Raw genomic sequence first — 17,902 nt, 5'->3', positions numbered from 1 at the left:
CTTGCAATAAATCTTCAACAGATATCATAGGTACACAGCATCATTCATTCATTCGTTCATTCATCATTACATGGATATCCATGTGTAATGTTTCTTTTTTGTTTGTTTGTTTGTTGATTAGTTTGTTCCATGTGGATGGAAACTGGTTGGATTGGATGGATCAGTCACAGACCAGCATCGGAAACATGTCTGATCAATCCAAATTTCACACACATCCAAAAAGGTGATCATCACTCTCTTTGCAATACTAATTACATTATTTACTAGACATACACATAATTAAAGAAGAGAGAAACCATGGTTCTTACATTCATCTACGCATTGTTATTGGTATTGGTAGGTTTGGTCATGGGTAGTTTGTTCTGATCCGAACAAGGTCACTCAATCTCTTTCTCATTCTCTTACTCACTCTTACATTCATCATTAGGGAGGCGTCATTGGATACCTCAAGGCTGGCAGCACTATGTCACTGGTGATGGGTGTCGCCTCTGGTGCTGCAGTGGCATACTGTGCAATGCTCGAGGTATGTATTCTCAGTCAAACAACTCACGACAAACACGATAGCTTATTCATGTCTTTCACTAACTTTAGAACAGAAAGCTTGGAAACCAATTGATATTGGGTATGTATTTGTTCAACATGATGATTATGATGATCAACAGTATCACTAACCTCCCAGTATACAGTGATTGCATCTGGACTGTTGGTGTTCATGGGAATGCGTTTCTACAACTCTGGCAAGTTCATGCCAGCTGGTTTGGTGACAGTCATGTCAGCTGTTATTGTTGTCCGTTCATACATGGCACTTTAAAGAATCGATGGATGCAAATATCGAAGGATATGGCTTTGTTGTTGTTGTCCACAACTCAATCATCTGACATAAATGCGATAAGCGCACTTACATGCACAAATTGGTATTTCCTTCTTTCCATTCATACATTCATCCTGGATACGCATTCAATGATCTTTACAAGCACAATACAAACAAACAACTGTTAAGTATTGCATCATGGTTGTTCCAACTCAGTGAGGTCATCAACTCTTATGGAGTGATATAATATCAATGTTTAATCAATCAATCAGTTCGGATCAACTCGTCGCTATAAATTTATTATCCATGAATCCAAAGAATGTAGTTGAGATCGTTGACAGCACCTGTCAACTCCACTAACCAACTTGACTGATATAAGTAATCAAAGTATGGGTGTGTTGTGGTAGTGGTAGATACAAGAATCACCATCAGATACGAAGTTGAACATTGACCCACCCACATCATCCACAACACATCTTAATACTTGTTAGTGGTTTGTCAATGTAAGTATGTCAACTGGATAGATTGATTGGTGAATGAATACCAATATGATGTGTCAAACACTAGTTATATATAAGAACAACTTAGGTCCTTGAATAAAGTGTAGAATGAGTTACACAACTAACAGATGGATGGTTAAAGGGATAATATATGACAGATTGTCAATCAATCAACTAGTATAAATACTTAGATTTATCCATTTATTCAAATCATCAAATCAATCTAAGCTTAATACTTACTTTAAATCAATAATCAATCAAAAATGACTCTTATTGGTAAGTAATAATAATAAGGTTGGAATTGTAATAACAATTAACTAACGTATCATATTATTACACTCTTCAGCTGCTATGAAGAACATGAACCCATCCTCATCCATGGGAATGTCCAAGTCAACAATCGCCGGTGCCTCATTTGGTTCTGCTATGCAATCATCCAACCAGAATGCTAGTCTCCTTGGTTGTCTCCCATGTCTACCAGACCTCCACGTCAATGTTGATGTTGACATCAATGTCAACCTAGGTGGATGCAGCCTCATCAACGCATGCATCAAGGCCAACATTTGTTAACGAATAAATCAATCAACTCTCCAAAGACATCATCACTCAGTGATGTCCATTTCCAATAATTAGAGTTTGACAAGATCTGTCAATCATTGTAACTTTGCGCGCATCCCCAACACAAACACAGATACATTCAAGTCGCGCGCACCCATCCAATCAAACAGACATTAGCACATCATAGGGATAGGACATCATTCATATACAGTAACAACATCCATCGACAACAAAGACAACAAAGACAACAAAGACAAAGACCAAGACAATAGACAACACAAGAATGTCGGCATCTAGAAAGGCGGTGCCATTCAAGCCGATCCCAATGCTGCAGAGTGCACACAAGATGGGAGACTATGTGTGCATGGACCCTTGGGTGATATGCGCAGTGCGCAAGGTGGAGATGCGCAACGAGGATCTACAGTTCCTCTTTCAATCGGTGCAGACCTCCAATCAGATAATGTCAAGTACAAACAATGGTGACAAGGAGACCAACCCTGAGAAGAAGCGTCAACTCGCCATCAGTGCAGAGATAAAGATGATCGAGTGCGCATTGGACATTCTACAGATCTTTAGCTTGTCTACATTCCAATCTGTTACTCAAGCTCACGACGTACTCATTGACTATCTTCAAAAGGGCACAACAGAGATTGTTAGCTTCTGTATCTATGGAGTAAAGAGAGCATACGTATGTTCAAGTCTTGGCACATTCATTGCATGCATGGTCGATTGATTGATGGTGATACTAATGCTCATACTCCGAACCGATCATCCAGCAAATACTACATGTTGAACAGAAGTACTTCTCATACAGGACACTTGATGGAGTATCAGTAGGTGGATTGATTGATCGATTGATAGATAGAATGAATGAATGAGTATGACTGACCCTTGACCCTTCAATGTATATACAGCACAAGTTCCCATGTCCCAAGTGTTACACCAATTGCTACATTCCAAACGGTTCAATCAAGGTGTTTGTCGAAGGCGAACAGATTGCCTCTTGTCACAACTGTGCAACATGGGTAAGATCGTCGACAACATGACATACAATGCTGTAGCATCAGCAGCACAGCACTAGCACGCAATGAATCATTGGCATATTCTAATCCAAGTCATTGGCATTCAATCATTCACATTCAATCAATCGCAGTTCGTATACACCAAGTGCACATGTAGTATAGGATATATATGTGTGTTCAGCAATGAGCATAGATCGATGAGGTGCATTAGTTGCAATAATGTCTTCAAGACATTGAGTCCAAAGATGGAGGAGCGGTTGAACGGTCAGATCAAGCAACAGCAGCAGCAACAACAACCTGGTGCCACAAACAACAGTCTCAACAACAGTGGTCAGAAGATACCTATCCAACAACAACAACAACAGCCACAACCACAACAGCCTCAACATCCACAACAACAACATCATATGTATCAACAACCACAACAGCAACAACAACCTCAACCACCTCAACCTCAATCATCACAGACCAAGAAGCCAGCGAATTGGGGACCTTCAATGAGTTCTCCACAGTTGGGCGTAGCCCAAAGACCAAATACAGGTGCGCAGCCAGCTCCACCACAGCTGCCGCAACATCAAAGTCTTCCAAAGATTCAGCAGCAACTAAAGGCCCCGCCAGAGATCGTGGCCATTCCCAAGAAAATACCAATGTCAATCATCAGGCCAACGGCACCTCAGGTGGTCCAAGCGCCCAAGTCAGTGGTCACTCAGACGTCAACACTGCAACATGGCGGCGATTCACCTCAGTCTCCAACGAACCCGCCACAGCAACACAGCAATGGCGGTGGTCGTCCCGTAGAGCATCAGGTACAGCTTAACGCTCTGCTTGCCAAGAAGCTGGAGCTGTCTCAGCAGCCTGTTCCCAACAACGTACTTATTCAAAGTGTAGATCAACAGATACAACAATTACTCAGTCAGCCTCGGACGACAGTGCCACAGCAACAACAACCAACACAGCAACAACCAGCACAGCATATACCATCCCCGCCTCAGACATCTCCACATAACGTACCACCTCCTCTTGTTTTAGGCAATCAAACAAGGCCACTTTCAAACTCGCAGCAAAACCCACTCCTTCAACAACAGCAACAGCAACAGCAACAGCAACAGCAACAACAACAACAACAACAGCAACAACAACATCAACAACAACAACATCAACAACAGCAACAACAACAACCGCCACTCGCATTTCACAATCAAAAGCTTCAACAACAACAACAACAATTCCAACAGATTCAACAACAGCTGTCACAGCAACAGCAACATGCGCACCAATTACAACAACAACATATACAACAACAACAACTACAACAACAGTCACAGTTGCTGCTCATTGCGCAGAGACGTGAGAATGAGCTGGAGCAAATCAGATTGCGCAATGTGATTAGGATCAGAGAGGCCAGGGATGCATTCAACAAGCTTGCTCAATTGCGATCGTATCGATACAAGGTGTTGCAGCCCTACACCGGCCCCATGCTGGCGCTGCCCGCGCCACCAATCGTGACAGAGACACAAGCGGATAAAAAGAAGACAAAGGTCGAGAAGAAGGACAAGGCGGAGCGAAAGCGACTAAAGAGGGAGGAGAGGAAGAAGAGGAAAAGACAGCTGAGGAAGGAGAAGAAGAGGCGATCGGTGGAGGTCGAGCGAAAGGTGCCGGACAAGGACAACGAAGTGATGCAGGATGACTCGGACGACAATGAGTACATCGTGGAGTGTATTCTGGCTCATCGACAGACGCCAGAAGGCAGAGAGTTCCGATTGAAGTGGGAGGGCTACGACATTAGCCAATCAAGCTGGGTCAACGAGGCTGACTGTCACTGTCCACAACTGATCAGCAAGTACTTTGAAGAGCGAGGCAATAAATAATAGGCGGACGTCGGAAGGGGCGACAGGCGGGGCAGGTCTAGTCGAGTTAGTCAGTTTGTTAGTAAATGTGTCAGTCGACTTTGACACACTCACACAAACATGCTCGCGCTGTCATCTGGCAAATAGTGTAAACCAAGCTAGTATTGCATTCATTCGCGTTGGACCAATAGATCAATTGAATGAATAGGGAATCGACAATTCATAGATTAAATACCAAAGTAAGAATCTACATGTTTCGGGCGATGAATTGAGTTCTATATTGGGTCAATATAGATCTTTTGTCGTTTTTGGCAACGGTGTGGTTTCAAAGGTTTGAAGTTTTTGCGAAAGACACTAATGTAGCGTTGTTGAGCCACACTTGCTGTTTGTAGTGATAACAATAATGGTGTAGACCATGCACCACACTCACACTTACAACAATACACACATACACATACATAGATACACACACACACTTTATCTAATACACACACAAACACAAACACACACTTACTAAGACTTCCGAGAGCAACCGTCATTCTTGCCTTCCTTCAAACGAATGACACCAGGGACGAGCCAACGACAGACCCAAACAAACACCAAAGCCAACGACTCAAGTCTCGACTCTCATGTGTTCTCAAGACATACAATACCAATCCAATGACACATATGTAGACATTCATTCAAATAATATAATAATACAATACATATTTAAATATCATATAATATAACAGATCAATCAAATAATTAATCATCCAAATAACAAGAGAACAGAGAATCAGCATCAGGATTAGACAGATTTAATATAAAAAATATATATATATATATATATTCACAGGTTATTCATTCATTTAATTGTCATTTAGTTAGTCAGGAATGAATGGTACCATTAATCATATGGAGTCATCCTTTGCTCCCAATCAAAGGAATGATACCATAGTTTTAAGCTTTGTAGATAACATAGACAGGTATGTTGAGTCTTTGTCAAGGTTGGATATAGGGATAATACCATTTACTAATAAATAATAATAATAGGATGTTGAACCTTACATCATCACAATTTCCACAACTTCAATATTCTGGAGTATTCTCTTTGAGTGAATTGACATTCCAAAGATTCAAACAGATGGTAGTTGTATTTGCCAACTATCGATCATTCACACCAATACTCAAACTACTAAAGTCCAAAGAGAAGAAGACAAGAGATCATGTTATGTCCCTATTATGGAACTTCTCAGCCGAGGGTATGTTAAGTTCACCTCATTCAATCAATCAAATATACTGATACGTGAACAACTTCCAAAGAGAGCCTAAAGATCAAATTATTTGATGAAGGAATATTGGACTATTTGTTGGATGGATTGGACAAATTGGGAGAGGAACAGACATTGTCTTCATCGGCAATTATACAGAACTTGTCAGAGTTTAGATTCGAGAGAGGTATTATTAATCCAAATCAATTGAAGATTGTACGCAACAAGACTTTGATGAACTTGTTGATCAATAGATCAAGGTCCAATGATAAGAAGATTAAGTTCCTCACATGTTTGACCATTTGCAACCTATCGATGCATGATGAGATCCGCAATATATTCATTCAAGAAGACTACTTCAAACCTATCGAAGAGTTCCTCGAGGCCTACATCGAAGATACACAATTCCCAGGTACATTCAACTGGGTAACTCTACAGCCACACGTTCCACTACTAGATAGCAAAGATATCTTAGTTCAACGATTTGTATTATATTGTATTTATAGCTTTGCCACTGGATGTATGTATAAATCGATCAATCATAGTCCCCTTCGATCGATCACTAACATGTGTCACATGTAGCGAGGTATGATAGGTCATTATGGAAGTCAATGATGGAGAACAAGGGTGTACAGTCATTGCTCAGACATTGTAAATCAAAGGATGAGTTGGTCCGAAACTATGCCGTAAACATTGCACAACAACTTAATATTGGAGGTATGTCCATCAACATTTGCATCCATGATCAATCAATCAATCATACTGACAAAAAAAAATATTCAATCAAAGAAGTGCAATCCATTGTAGTTGAGGATGATGAGGATGAGATGAGGAGGAACTTGATGAATCTCTATCAACAAGGACTATTCACAGATGTAAGTTTGGTCAATTCCCTTCAATCAATCAATGATACTTACATTGCCATACATCTAAAGTTTATTATTAGGAGTCCTGTACATGGTGATGTCAAGATACATAAGTCAATATGTTTGACAAGATGTCCAAAGTTGCGTGATGTGATCAAGATAGAGGATAACAACATACTTAGGGAGATGTCTGAGAATGGTATATTGATCGATGTTATCAAGGTAGATGACGAGGATACATTCGAATGTTTGCGAGATGTTGTTAGTAGCCTTTATGGATTCCTTCCACAGTTGACACCGGAGCGTGGTAGACGTCTACTTCATTATGCCAATCGTCTTGATCTCATCGAATTGAAGCAACACTGCGAGTTCTATCTATGGCACCATCTTGACGTTGACAATGCAGGCGAGTACCTTGAGCTGGCGCTCAGCAGCTCGGCCAACCAGTTGCAAAAGGTAGTGATCGAGTATATCATGCGCAATCTTACATCTATATATCTTGGAAATGTCAATCATCTAAAGTCAATGGCTTCATCAACATCGACGATAGGTATTCGTCCAGATCTTTGCAATGTTGACAACAAGAGTCAATGGAAGGGAGAGTGGAGCAATAGGTCAATAGACTATATTGTGGAGCACTACCAACAAGTATCCACCAGACATAAGAAAGAGATATTCCAACTTAACAAGGAAGTGTCAGAACTACAATCAATCTAAGATGATCGACCAACCAGTTCATTTCCGAATCGCCGATTTACAAGAATGAAATGACCCATAAAAGAATACAAATCCAAACAAATAACCACAAGTGTGGGTTTCATGTCTCTGAGACATTAATTATCACTTGATCATTTACATTTATCTTCATTCATTATTACAATTACTATTACTATTTATTATTTATATATATATAACTAGATGAGCTCTGTATTACAACCAAAGATTGATCCTTCTATATTGGATAAGTATAGACCAAAGATTGAAGGTATGTCAGGTGACGCTCATGTCGGGGATAAGATCACATGACTGATCAAACATACAACATGCATGCATACATACATATACAGTTGATCAAAGATACAGAGCACCAGATGCATTACTAAAGAAAAGAACATCTGCAAGTTTGTTGGGTATCAGTAAGTGTTTGATTGATTGAATTGAATGACCAGTCACTCATTATATGTCAACAACAAACAAACAAACAAACAAACAAACTTAGTTGAAGATGATGATGTAAAGAGACCGACAAAGTCAACTGTAAAGAGAACAAGAGCATCAATCGATGAGAATGATGACCATGATAGAGAGAAAAAGGTAGCGAGAAAGACACCTGTAACCACAAAGAAGCCATCATCGACGGCGACAAAGAAGAGTCCAGCCAAACCAAGACAACCTGCTCGTCGCAAGGATGATGATAGCAGTAGTGAAGATGAACGACGCAGACACAAAACACCATCACAGCCAAACAAACAGCTGTTGGAATCAAAGAATGACTTTATGTGGGGAGTATCTATCAAGAAGGGCAATGCAGGTGAATCACTCCCAGTCAAACTGAACAACAGCAATGGCAGCATAAACAATAATCACTCAAAGAGTAGCTCTGGATATAGTAACGGCAGCGGCAGTCATCATCATTCAGACTCAATGAAATCAATTAGTGGCAGTAGCAGTAGCAGTGGTAATAGTACACAGAGCAAGACACAGAACACTCGACCATCATCATATTCATCATCATCGTCATCATCAATGACACAAAGTACCCGACCATCATCGTCATCATATTCATCATCTTCTTCATCATCGTCATCGTCATCAAAGTCAATGAGTAATGGACATTCGAACAACAATCATGACAATGGAAGAAGAAGTGATTCACTCAGATCATCAAAGGACTCGCATACAAACACAAACATGAGACCCAAGTCAAGTCAGTCCAATCCACCTATCAAACCATCATCAACATCACTTTCACATTCTGCACCATCACCTCCACCAATCAAGTCGAACCCAACCATTGTAAAGGTGACTCCAAAGGATCAATTCCCAGCCTCTCAATGGTCCACTAAAGGAGTTGCACCAAAGACTCTGCACAGCCCAACCGTCCAACCCAAGCAACAACAATCAAACATGCCACCACCTTCTTCCAAACAATCAAACGGTGCACCTCCAAGGAGTCAGATGTCGAACAATTCATCATCAAACAACAGAGACAACTACTCCTCTTCATCTTCGTCTTCATCAAATCGTCCAATCAGCAAGACGTCCGATGACAGACGTCCAATGTCCTCGACATCTAAGAGCTCAGATCGTGGACATTACTCTTCACACAATACATCGTCATCATCAAGGCCAAACCAAAGCAGGCCATCTCAATCAAGCCAAAACAATGTCAAGAAGCAATCACATGGTTCCTCTTCCTCTTCTTCCTCCAGAAGACGCGACTACTCTGATGAGGAAGACGACTCAGAGGATGAGTATGACGATGAGTACTCTGATGACTTTGTTGTGGATGGCAGTGGAGATGAAGACGATGACGAAGAGCCCAGCAGGGGATACTCATCCGAGCTCCAAAAGGTATTGTCTGGAATGCGTGGATTTAGCACCAGAAGAGATTATGATGACGACGACTTTGACGACAGATCAATGGAGGCTCGCTACGATGAGATTGTAGAAGAGGAGGAGCGTTCAAGTCGCTATGCTGCCAGCGAGGATCGTTTGGCCGAAGAAGAGGAACGTAGACATCGTCGAGAGAAAGAGATGCGAAAGAAAAGACAAGGAAGACTGTAACACTTTGTTTCAAACAAATAATAATAATAATAATACTACCGAATGATTCAATCAATCATGCAATATCAATCAATCAATCAGGTGATCATATGTACTCACATGTGGACACCTATTTAATTAACTGGAGACTCTGGGTTGTGTAGTGTAACAATCGCTCGCGCCAGATTTACTTTGCGGAACAGCCATAAATGTTCTTCAGTTCGCTAAGTGGCAGTGGCTGTCTGTCGGCATGCTTGACATCGACTCTGATCACCTTGCGCACAGTCTTGTTCTCGTGGGACAGTGCACCCAAGATCTTCCAAGTCATATCCATGTTATAACGTTTCTGGAGGTCTTCGAATACTTTATCCTCGTTTCTGCCATCGTACCACTTGTTGACCTTGTTCCACTCGTGTTGACCCTCCTTGCCAGTGTAGATCATTGGCTCTGGCAACTCGATGAATGTCGTCTTGGCATTCATCAAGTGATTGAACAGCACAGTCTCAAACACCTCTCTGTTCTCCATTCCGAACCAATGGAATACACTGAGGCACAGTTGATACTCATATACATGCTTCTTTGATACCAATTGCTGTTGTAATTGATTGGATTGATTGATTAGTACTCTTTCACTCACTTGCTAGGGGATCGCTAACTTAATATACATACAGCAAACATATCATACTTGACTCTGGTCTTGCAGAGGTAGTTGTTGTCGAGACCAAGCTCAAGGATCTTGCCCTCGTGGGTCTCCTGTGCGTTCTTGTACTCGTTCATCGCCTCACCCTCAAGTGACACAATCTTGGCGTTGGGGAGCTTCTGTGCAAGCTTGAGTGAGAAATATCCGTGGTTGGAGCCATAGTCTGCGCACTTGGCATCGGTGTCCAACACTCGATCATTCCTAATGTCGACCTCAATCTCGCGCTCAATCATGTTCCATCTGGGAAGGTTACGGAAGGGGTGGTAGCCGAGTGCCGAGTCGGTGCCCAGCATGCCAAGTCCCTCCAGATCCTTCTGTGATGACAGGTAGAGCTGCTTCTCCTGGGCCAGCATAGACTTTTGAGTCTTCTCCGTGGTGAGAGTCACGACAAAGTTGAGCTCATACTTGGGCGGGAAGATCGTGTTGAAGATGTACTGTGCGCGCAGCATGTGGAAGTCGGACGTGACGACAAACACGCGGTTGATGCCCTCGGCGATCAGTCGGGTCAGGGTGTTCTTGGCGTTCTCGGCCGTGTTGGTCGATTCGAGATCCATGTAGATTGCCGACTCGTCGATGTTAGCGTCAGAGTTGATGGCCATGTCGCGCATGGCATCGGCCTCGGACTTGTACTCAAACTCGTCCGTGGTGGTGTCGCCCTTGCCCTTGCCGGAGAATACTAGCAATGGGTTGCTGCCCTCGGCCTGCAACTGTTGGTAGAGATCGACGGCGGTGTCAACACGGTCCTTCAAGATTCTCGATGGCATACCATCACTGTGCAGCGTGTAGCCCAATGTAACGATCGTACTATCGAACTTCTCATTCTTTGTTCTATGTTGTTGTTGTCTATTTCTAGCTTTATCATCATCTTCATCATCATTAGTTCTATCCTTTATATTATGATTGTTGTTATTGTTGTTGTTATTGTTGTTATTGTTATGATTGTTATGATTGTGATTATCTTTATCTTTGGTCGATGTTGATGTTGTTGTTGAAGTATTGATGACTGTATCTTGTTTAGCATTGTTTGAGTTGTAGGTAAAGAATGATGTCAAGTACAAGAACAATACGAATAAGATTAAGAACTGTATCCTATACCTAGAGACTATCTGTCTCGAGCTATTTGGCATTCTCATCATCTTTTAAAAGATTGATTGATTGTAGAATACACAAATGTAATGTAATAATATATATAAATATTTGATATAGTATTATAAGTAATGTATGGTGGAAGAATGGTAGATTGGAAGCAAGCAAGTTCGGGTCGGTTAGGCACACAATTGTGAATCGGTTGCCTAGTCACTTGTTTGTCAAAGTAGGTGGAGGATTCACCTTTGAATCGTTTTGATTTTTTTATTTCGAATCAAATATCTCAAGTTTGGTTTGTCATTCATCGGAATTGCTCCAACCAACCAATTGACTTTTATGAATGGGTGGGGAACATAAACACACAAACACTGAATGTAATGAACTTAATACGTATTGTTATGAGATGTTGTGTTAACAAATGAATGAATGAAAGAATGAATGTAACATTCATTCCCCATTCTTAATATAAATAACTGTTTATAAACAAAAATAGAAAGAAATAATAATATTAATAATGGATCAATCACAACAATCTATAATAATTAAATTATTAGATGATGATATATTTAAATATATATTTAAGATGTTGGAGAATGATGAGATGGATATAGTCTGTGTAGGAATAACATGTAGAAGATTCCTATCTGTTGTATATAAGATATATCAATTCTACCTTGGAAAATCATACATGGTTTGGGAGGATCCAAGAATACAGCCACCTTCAATCACATCTCCAACTATGACTCCAACTACAACAGCCCTATTGGAAACAAAAGCTAACTCAATATCATTCGACTTGTCAACAATGACATTGGCGTCCACCTTTAATTTGATATTGTCTCCCGGTAGTTTACCAAACAACTTAACTTCTTTGACATTGGGAAACTCATTCAATCAACCTTTGACAAAAGGGATACTACCTAAATCATTAATATCATTAACCATTGGTGAATCATTCAATCAATCTCCAAATAATATAATATTCCCCAATAATCTAACAACTTTACATGTAGCCAATTTCAATCAAACAAAGTATCTCAACAACAAATCAATCAAACATCTTAAAGTTAACAATATAATCAACTCTAAAGATAATCAATTTGGACCATTACCTTTACATTGTATATTAGATTCAATATACTTAACATTAGGTCCTGATGTTGTAAAAGAGAAAGATCTATTCGCTTTGTCATTCTATAAATTGGAACTACTACCAGTAATACCAAATGTAAAGAGTTTTGACCTCTATACAACAGAGCATGGATTGTGGAACAAGTATAGAAGGGTTACCAAAGATTGGACCATATGCTTCTGTAAACATCCCGAAGCTGCCGCACAAGGACCAATACAATTCAGAACCTTCTACCTCATCAACACTGCACCTCTATCTCTGTCATCATTGAGTCTTGCTGAATAAACCCTCGACCCTCTCTCACACACTTTAATGAACTTTATCATTCTTTCAATCAATCAAACATCATCATCAATATAATATAAATATATATATAAGAAGATATCTAGTAATGAGCTACTCATCAGGCTTTTATAGTACTGGTTCAAGCCTTGGGGGTGGAATGGGAGGTGGCTATGGAGGTGGCTATGGTGGCTCAGTCAACAATACAAGTCTACAAGGACTATCAACAATCAAACCGATTAGACCTTCATTCAAAACATCAGAGGGTCACTATAAGTTGATCAAGGAGATCTCACCACAGGCACAGAAGTACTCTAAACGATTGCTCACTCGCTCATTCGTTAAGTTGTCCATGTTCTCAAACAGTGTATCATCGCATCAAAGTGCTACTACACCTGCAGGTGGCAGCGGCAGTGGCAGTGGCAAAGCCAAACAAAAGAATATCATTCATCCACCATCATATAATAGCAACAACGAGATATACTTTGCTCTGATCACTGGTGTCACCTACTTCTTGTATCACTTTGTCAACGTCGATAAGACAGAGCATGAGGAGAGGGTCGTCAGCTCGATCGATCGCAACCTCACCTGCGTCAGGTTCAACCGCGTCAAGAGCACCAATCACAAGATGCATCTGATCATTGGTACCGACTGTGGCGAGCTCCATTACATTGAGCAGGGCGAGCCACCCTCAATAGTGTTCAACCGCGGTGGTCGTCTTGTAGCGCACTGCGTCACAGCCGTCGAATGGGTACCAGGCAGCTGCACACAGTTCATCGCATGCTTTGCCAATGGCACCATCCTCGTCTTTGACATTACACGTCCCGAGATGACGCCCGGCGTCGCAATGACCAACGAATATGCATCACAGAGGAGCAAAATGAACCCTGTTGGCGAGCTGTTCGTTTCAAAGAAGTCGATCAATGGTGTGGCCTTCTCGCCCAACGGAAGATATCTAGCTGTGGCCGCACTGGATGGTCTACTATCTGTGTTTGACTTTGATGCCAAACAGTTGGTAGTGGCATTCAAGAGTTACTTTGGTGGCTTCCTCTGTGTGGACTGGAGCCCTGATGGAAAGTACTTGGCGAGCGGAGGCGAGGACGACTTTCTCAGCATATGGTCTTTCGAAGAACGTTGCTTGGTGGCGCGAGGACAAGGACATCAATCATGGGTGAGCAGTGTACGCTTTGATCCCGATGTCATACTGGATGAGGAGGGTCTCAAGACACAGACAAACTCTCCTCTATTACAACCAATCAACAAGCAGCCAGCAGCTTCATTATTCTACCGTATTGTCACTGGAGGCGAAGACACCAGACTGTTGTTGTGGGACTTTACCCGCGACTCTTTGAGGAAGCCCAGAAACCTCCAGACGTCCAAGCCAGTCGATGGCTTGGATCAATCTACCACCAACGCGGTGCCCGCTCCCTCTATGGATGCGTCAAACCCACTCATTGTCAATGCGCCCTCACGACTACATGCACCCATCCTGTTGCCAGTCGTCTCGCATCGTGTCCATCCCGATCCAGTCACCGACATTATGCTCACCAAGGAGTGGATAGTCACCGCCACAAACAAGAAGATATGCATATGGGCCAGACCAAACACTGTCGCCAATGTAAGTACATTCCTTGTTTGTATTGGATGCATCAACTAACAACTTCATGTACATGACTCACAGACACAAAAGGCAGACTCAATGATGTGCTCCCCAAATACTCCTTCCTCCTTCACAGCCATGAACATGAAGTTCCATGAGTAGTAGTCTAAGAAGTAATAGTTGTTGTAAATAATAATAATGTACTGGACTGCACTGAATGATGCAGCAGCTGATGTTGATAATGTTATTACACTCTTATGATCTCTGATCGATCGAGGATCAAGACGGTGGTGGTGGTGAAATGGACGACGAGGAAAGACTAGGAGAGCTGTTGGCAGATGGCAGTGGACTGCTGCTGCTGAGTGAGATTGGGATCGGCACGGCAGTTGGGGTCGCCGTCAGATTAGGACTGGACTGTGTGGGTGATGTTGGTTTCTTCTTAAACAGGTTCAAGAGGAATGATGAGCTGCCCTCACTCGTCAGCTTTCCATTGGTGGCGGCGGGAGTGGTGGTGCTGGCCGCCGAGGCACCATTAGGTGTCTGCGGTGAACTGGTTGATAACTTTGGTGAGCTGGAGCTGACGCTAATGTTGGGTGTCGCTCCCTCTGATCCATGCTGTGTAGGTGCTGCTGCGCCGCCTCCTGCACCGCCTCCACCTCCCCTCAGTGGTCTAACAATCCTCGCGGCAGTGTCCTGTTGTGCCAAAGGCTCGCTTCCTGACTTGTACTTGATCAGCTCCCCCTTTGTAGACTCCAAACTAGAGTATTATGGATCAAGTTAGTAAGTGCATCATCCTCTGCGCATCCTCCTCCTCCACGATATATACGTTTGATTCAATTTGTTCTGCCTGTCCTGCGACTCCTTGATGGCAACCTCGAGGTTGGATATATGTTCGTTCTTGAAGGCCAACTGTTTGGTACTGCGCTGAATCTCCAACTTTAGTTTGTTGTTGTCCATCGATAGTTGATGCTTCTTGGAGGTCATCTCGTCGAGCTTCATCTGGATGAATGATAGCTCCTGGTCGCTTGACTTGCCACCTGTGCGCTTCAGACGCTCGACCAACTGCACGTTCTTGTCCTGCGATTCGTCCAGCATCAACTCCAGGTCAATGACCTTTTGACATCTGTTCTCGAGGTCGCGCAACAGATGCTCCTTGAGCGAGTAGAACTCCTGCAGCTTCTCGTTGGTCTGCTCGCGAAGCATGTTGAGCTCCTCCTCCATCCTCAGTCGCATCTCCTCCTCTGTGCTGCTCAGCTTGGCCAACAATCGCTTGTTCTCTGCACGCACCTGGTCCAATGAGTTCTTCTGGTCGCTGTTCTCGTTCAGCAGCTTCTTCAGCTGCTCGGCCTGAAGGATCATCTCTGATGGTCCCTCCTCCAGTGCCTGAAGCAAGTCCTCGCTCTTCTCATCCATGCTGCTGGCTGTCTCGTCATCATCATCATCAGCCACCGAGGGATCTTGATCATGATCCTCCTTGTTGTTGTTGTTGGACATCTTCATCTCCTCGATGATGAGCTCCAGTGAGACCAGCTTGTTCTTCAGCTCGTTGTTCTCCACCTCCAGGGGCGACAAGGACAGTGACATGTGCTTGGGCTTGGACGGGGTTCGTTGTAGCAGCTTGAGCTGCTCCTCCTTCTCTGCCCACTCCTTGTTGTAGGATGAGGCTGGGTCAATCTCGATGGCTATGGTAGGCTTGCCTGCAATACCAATCGGCGATGTGACACCACTGCCCTTTGCCGACACAGTCTTGGGCGCGTCACTCTTGAGTATGGCGATCTCTCCATTCAGCTCCTCGATTAAAAGGGACTGTTCCATGGCCTCGTACTTCTTCTTCTCTAATGACAGCTTCAACTCTGTCACCTGTGACGTCAATGTTTCGTTCTCCTGACTGATCGATGAGAGCTTGGTTGTCTCATGCTGCATTGCTATGTAAAGGTGTGCCTGTACCTCCAACTCTTGCTCCTTGTCGTGCAGTTGGATCAAGCTAGAGTCCATCTGGTCCAACAGTTCCTTCCTCTCCTCCTCCTTCTGGAACAACAACTTCTCCAATGATATACACTTCTCCTTTAGCTGTTGCATATCAGCTGATGTATTGCTATCGTTATTGTTACCAAACTCTATGATTGATTGATTGGTGAGTGGGTGTGTGAATGAGCTAGTGACAAGGATTGACTTACTCGATGGCACGCCTGTCAGCGACTCTAGCTCCTTGGTGTACTCCTTTAGACTCTCAATCTCTTTCTCGGCCTTGGCGAGCAGGATCTTGAGCTCGGCAGCACTACGCTCCTGGTTGATCTTGGCCTTGTTCTTGATGTTCTTGGCACGATTACCAAAGCGCAGTGTTGATACGGTCTCGACCTCATTGTAGCTACTTGGCGAACAGTTGATTATGAGTGTAGTACGCGAGTTACCTCCAAGTGACTCTTGCAACACTCTTGTGAGCTTTGAGTCTCTGTAAGGTATGTGTGCCGACTTGCCATCTGTGAGGGAGTTGATCACATTGCCCAGTGATGACAATGACTTGTTGATCATCTTGGCTTCGTCCAATGTCAAGCCCTGTGCGCCTGTCTTTGCCACCTTCTCAGAGCCTGCCAGATCCACCAAGTACAACTTGCCATGCTTATTAGATCCCTCCTTCAAGTTCTTCTGTTGTATCGACAAGATGAATATGCTGTGACTTCTTGACGACTCGGCGTTCATCTCTGATTGTGATGAATATGTGTGTCAGTTCGTGTCCAATCAATCAATCAATCAATCAAAGTTGGTCCACTTACTTGTCTCTGCAATGGCACGATTGGCTTGACCTGTTCGCATGACCTCGAGGATGTCCTCCTCGCGGTAGATGTAGACCTCGGTGGTGCCCTCGACCCAGACACCTTTGCCCTTCTCCTCACGCACTCTGAGGTTGTCCTTCCTGACGTCGAGTAGATCACGGATCTTCTCCATGTAAATCTCTATATAGGATGCCTTGACGATGAACTCCACATTCTGATCGGCCTTGTTAATGCACTCAAACACTGTGTTTATCATTCGCGGTATCACACCCTTTAGTTCTGCATCGTCGATTGATGGTCCCTGCATTGTATGTGTCTTTCCAGATGATGTCTGACCATATACAAAGATGGTACCGTTGTAACCCAACATGATATCCTCGATCACTGGCTTGGCAGCATCATCATATACATCCTTCTGTGAGTTGCGTTCATCATATATCCTATCAAATGTAAATGTATGATTCGATTCACTTCCCTTTGGAGCATGATTGTTAGTACATCCACTCGCAATCTCATATCCTATTCCCAGTCCACGATCAAAGACAGACGACATACTTTGATATTGACTGTTTGATTATCGCTAACGTCGATGATTGAGCATCCACCTTGTGCCAACTCAATCTTATTCTGCGGTCTGAACCTACAGACCACACGAATGGACGACATTGTTTGTTGTTGCTAGAGTAGGTAGTTGGTTGTTGTACG

The 17,902-nt window shown here is 42.9% G+C and overlaps 8 protein-coding genes across 8 annotated transcripts; 6 read left to right on the top strand and 2 right to left on the bottom strand.

The window, feature by feature from the left end:
* Positions 1–297: 297 nt before the first annotated feature.
* Positions 298–811, top strand: SAMD00019534_046300 (hypothetical protein; the record flags this gene model as incomplete). The annotated part of the gene is made up of 4 exons (XM_012900120.1): positions 298–336; positions 428–523; positions 592–622; positions 687–811. The coding sequence occupies 4 exons, from the start codon at positions 298–300 to the stop codon at positions 809–811; spliced, it is 291 nt and encodes a 96-aa protein (XP_012755574.1).
* Positions 812–1,574: 763 nt separating this feature from the next.
* On the top strand, positions 1,575–1,881 carry SAMD00019534_046290 (hypothetical protein; the record flags this gene model as incomplete). Its single annotated transcript, XM_012900119.1, has 2 exons — positions 1,575–1,587; positions 1,658–1,881. 2 exons carry the CDS (start codon positions 1,575–1,577, stop codon positions 1,879–1,881), a joined length of 237 nt encoding a protein of 78 aa, XP_012755573.1.
* Positions 1,882–2,152: 271 nt separating this feature from the next.
* SAMD00019534_046280 (hypothetical protein) lies at positions 2,153–4,759 on the top strand (the record flags this gene model as incomplete). Its single annotated transcript, XM_012900118.1, has 4 exons — positions 2,153–2,557; positions 2,646–2,702; positions 2,784–2,894; positions 3,023–4,759. 4 exons carry the CDS (start codon positions 2,153–2,155, stop codon positions 4,757–4,759), a joined length of 2,310 nt encoding a protein of 769 aa, XP_012755572.1.
* An 876-nt stretch (positions 4,760–5,635) lies between these two features.
* Positions 5,636–7,574, top strand: SAMD00019534_046270 (hypothetical protein; the record flags this gene model as incomplete). Its single annotated transcript, XM_012900117.1, has 6 exons — positions 5,636–5,706; positions 5,774–5,982; positions 6,044–6,511; positions 6,574–6,708; positions 6,781–6,866; positions 6,927–7,574. The coding sequence occupies 6 exons, from the start codon at positions 5,636–5,638 to the stop codon at positions 7,572–7,574; spliced, it is 1,617 nt and encodes a 538-aa protein (XP_012755571.1).
* A 201-nt stretch (positions 7,575–7,775) lies between these two features.
* SAMD00019534_046260 (hypothetical protein) lies at positions 7,776–9,644 on the top strand (the record flags this gene model as incomplete). Its single annotated transcript, XM_012900116.1, has 3 exons — positions 7,776–7,842; positions 7,925–7,993; positions 8,077–9,644. The coding sequence occupies 3 exons, from the start codon at positions 7,776–7,778 to the stop codon at positions 9,642–9,644; spliced, it is 1,704 nt and encodes a 567-aa protein (XP_012755570.1).
* A 166-nt stretch (positions 9,645–9,810) lies between these two features.
* SAMD00019534_046250 (hypothetical protein) lies at positions 9,811–11,450 on the bottom strand (the record flags this gene model as incomplete). Its single annotated transcript, XM_012900115.1, has 2 exons — positions 9,811–10,215; positions 10,293–11,450. 2 exons carry the CDS (start codon positions 11,448–11,450, stop codon positions 9,811–9,813), a joined length of 1,563 nt encoding a protein of 520 aa, XP_012755569.1.
* A 1,482-nt stretch (positions 11,451–12,932) lies between these two features.
* Positions 12,933–14,585, top strand: SAMD00019534_046240 (hypothetical protein; the record flags this gene model as incomplete). Its single annotated transcript, XM_012900114.1, has 2 exons — positions 12,933–14,441; positions 14,505–14,585. The coding sequence occupies 2 exons, from the start codon at positions 12,933–12,935 to the stop codon at positions 14,583–14,585; spliced, it is 1,590 nt and encodes a 529-aa protein (XP_012755568.1).
* A 117-nt stretch (positions 14,586–14,702) lies between these two features.
* SAMD00019534_046230 (hypothetical protein) lies at positions 14,703–17,863 on the bottom strand (the record flags this gene model as incomplete). The annotated part of the gene is made up of 5 exons (XM_012900113.1): positions 14,703–15,180; positions 15,250–16,540; positions 16,601–17,125; positions 17,198–17,672; positions 17,753–17,863. The coding sequence occupies 5 exons, from the start codon at positions 17,861–17,863 to the stop codon at positions 14,703–14,705; spliced, it is 2,880 nt and encodes a 959-aa protein (XP_012755567.1).
* Positions 17,864–17,902: the final 39 nt, after the last annotated feature.

This window comes from Acytostelium subglobosum, assembly GCF_000787575.1.
Source record: "Acytostelium subglobosum LB1 DNA, scaffold: scaffold8, whole genome shotgun sequence".
Lineage (NCBI taxonomy): Eukaryota > Evosea > Eumycetozoa > Acytosteliales > Acytosteliaceae > Acytostelium > Acytostelium subglobosum.
This window is presented reverse-complemented; position numbering and strand designations above follow the sequence as displayed.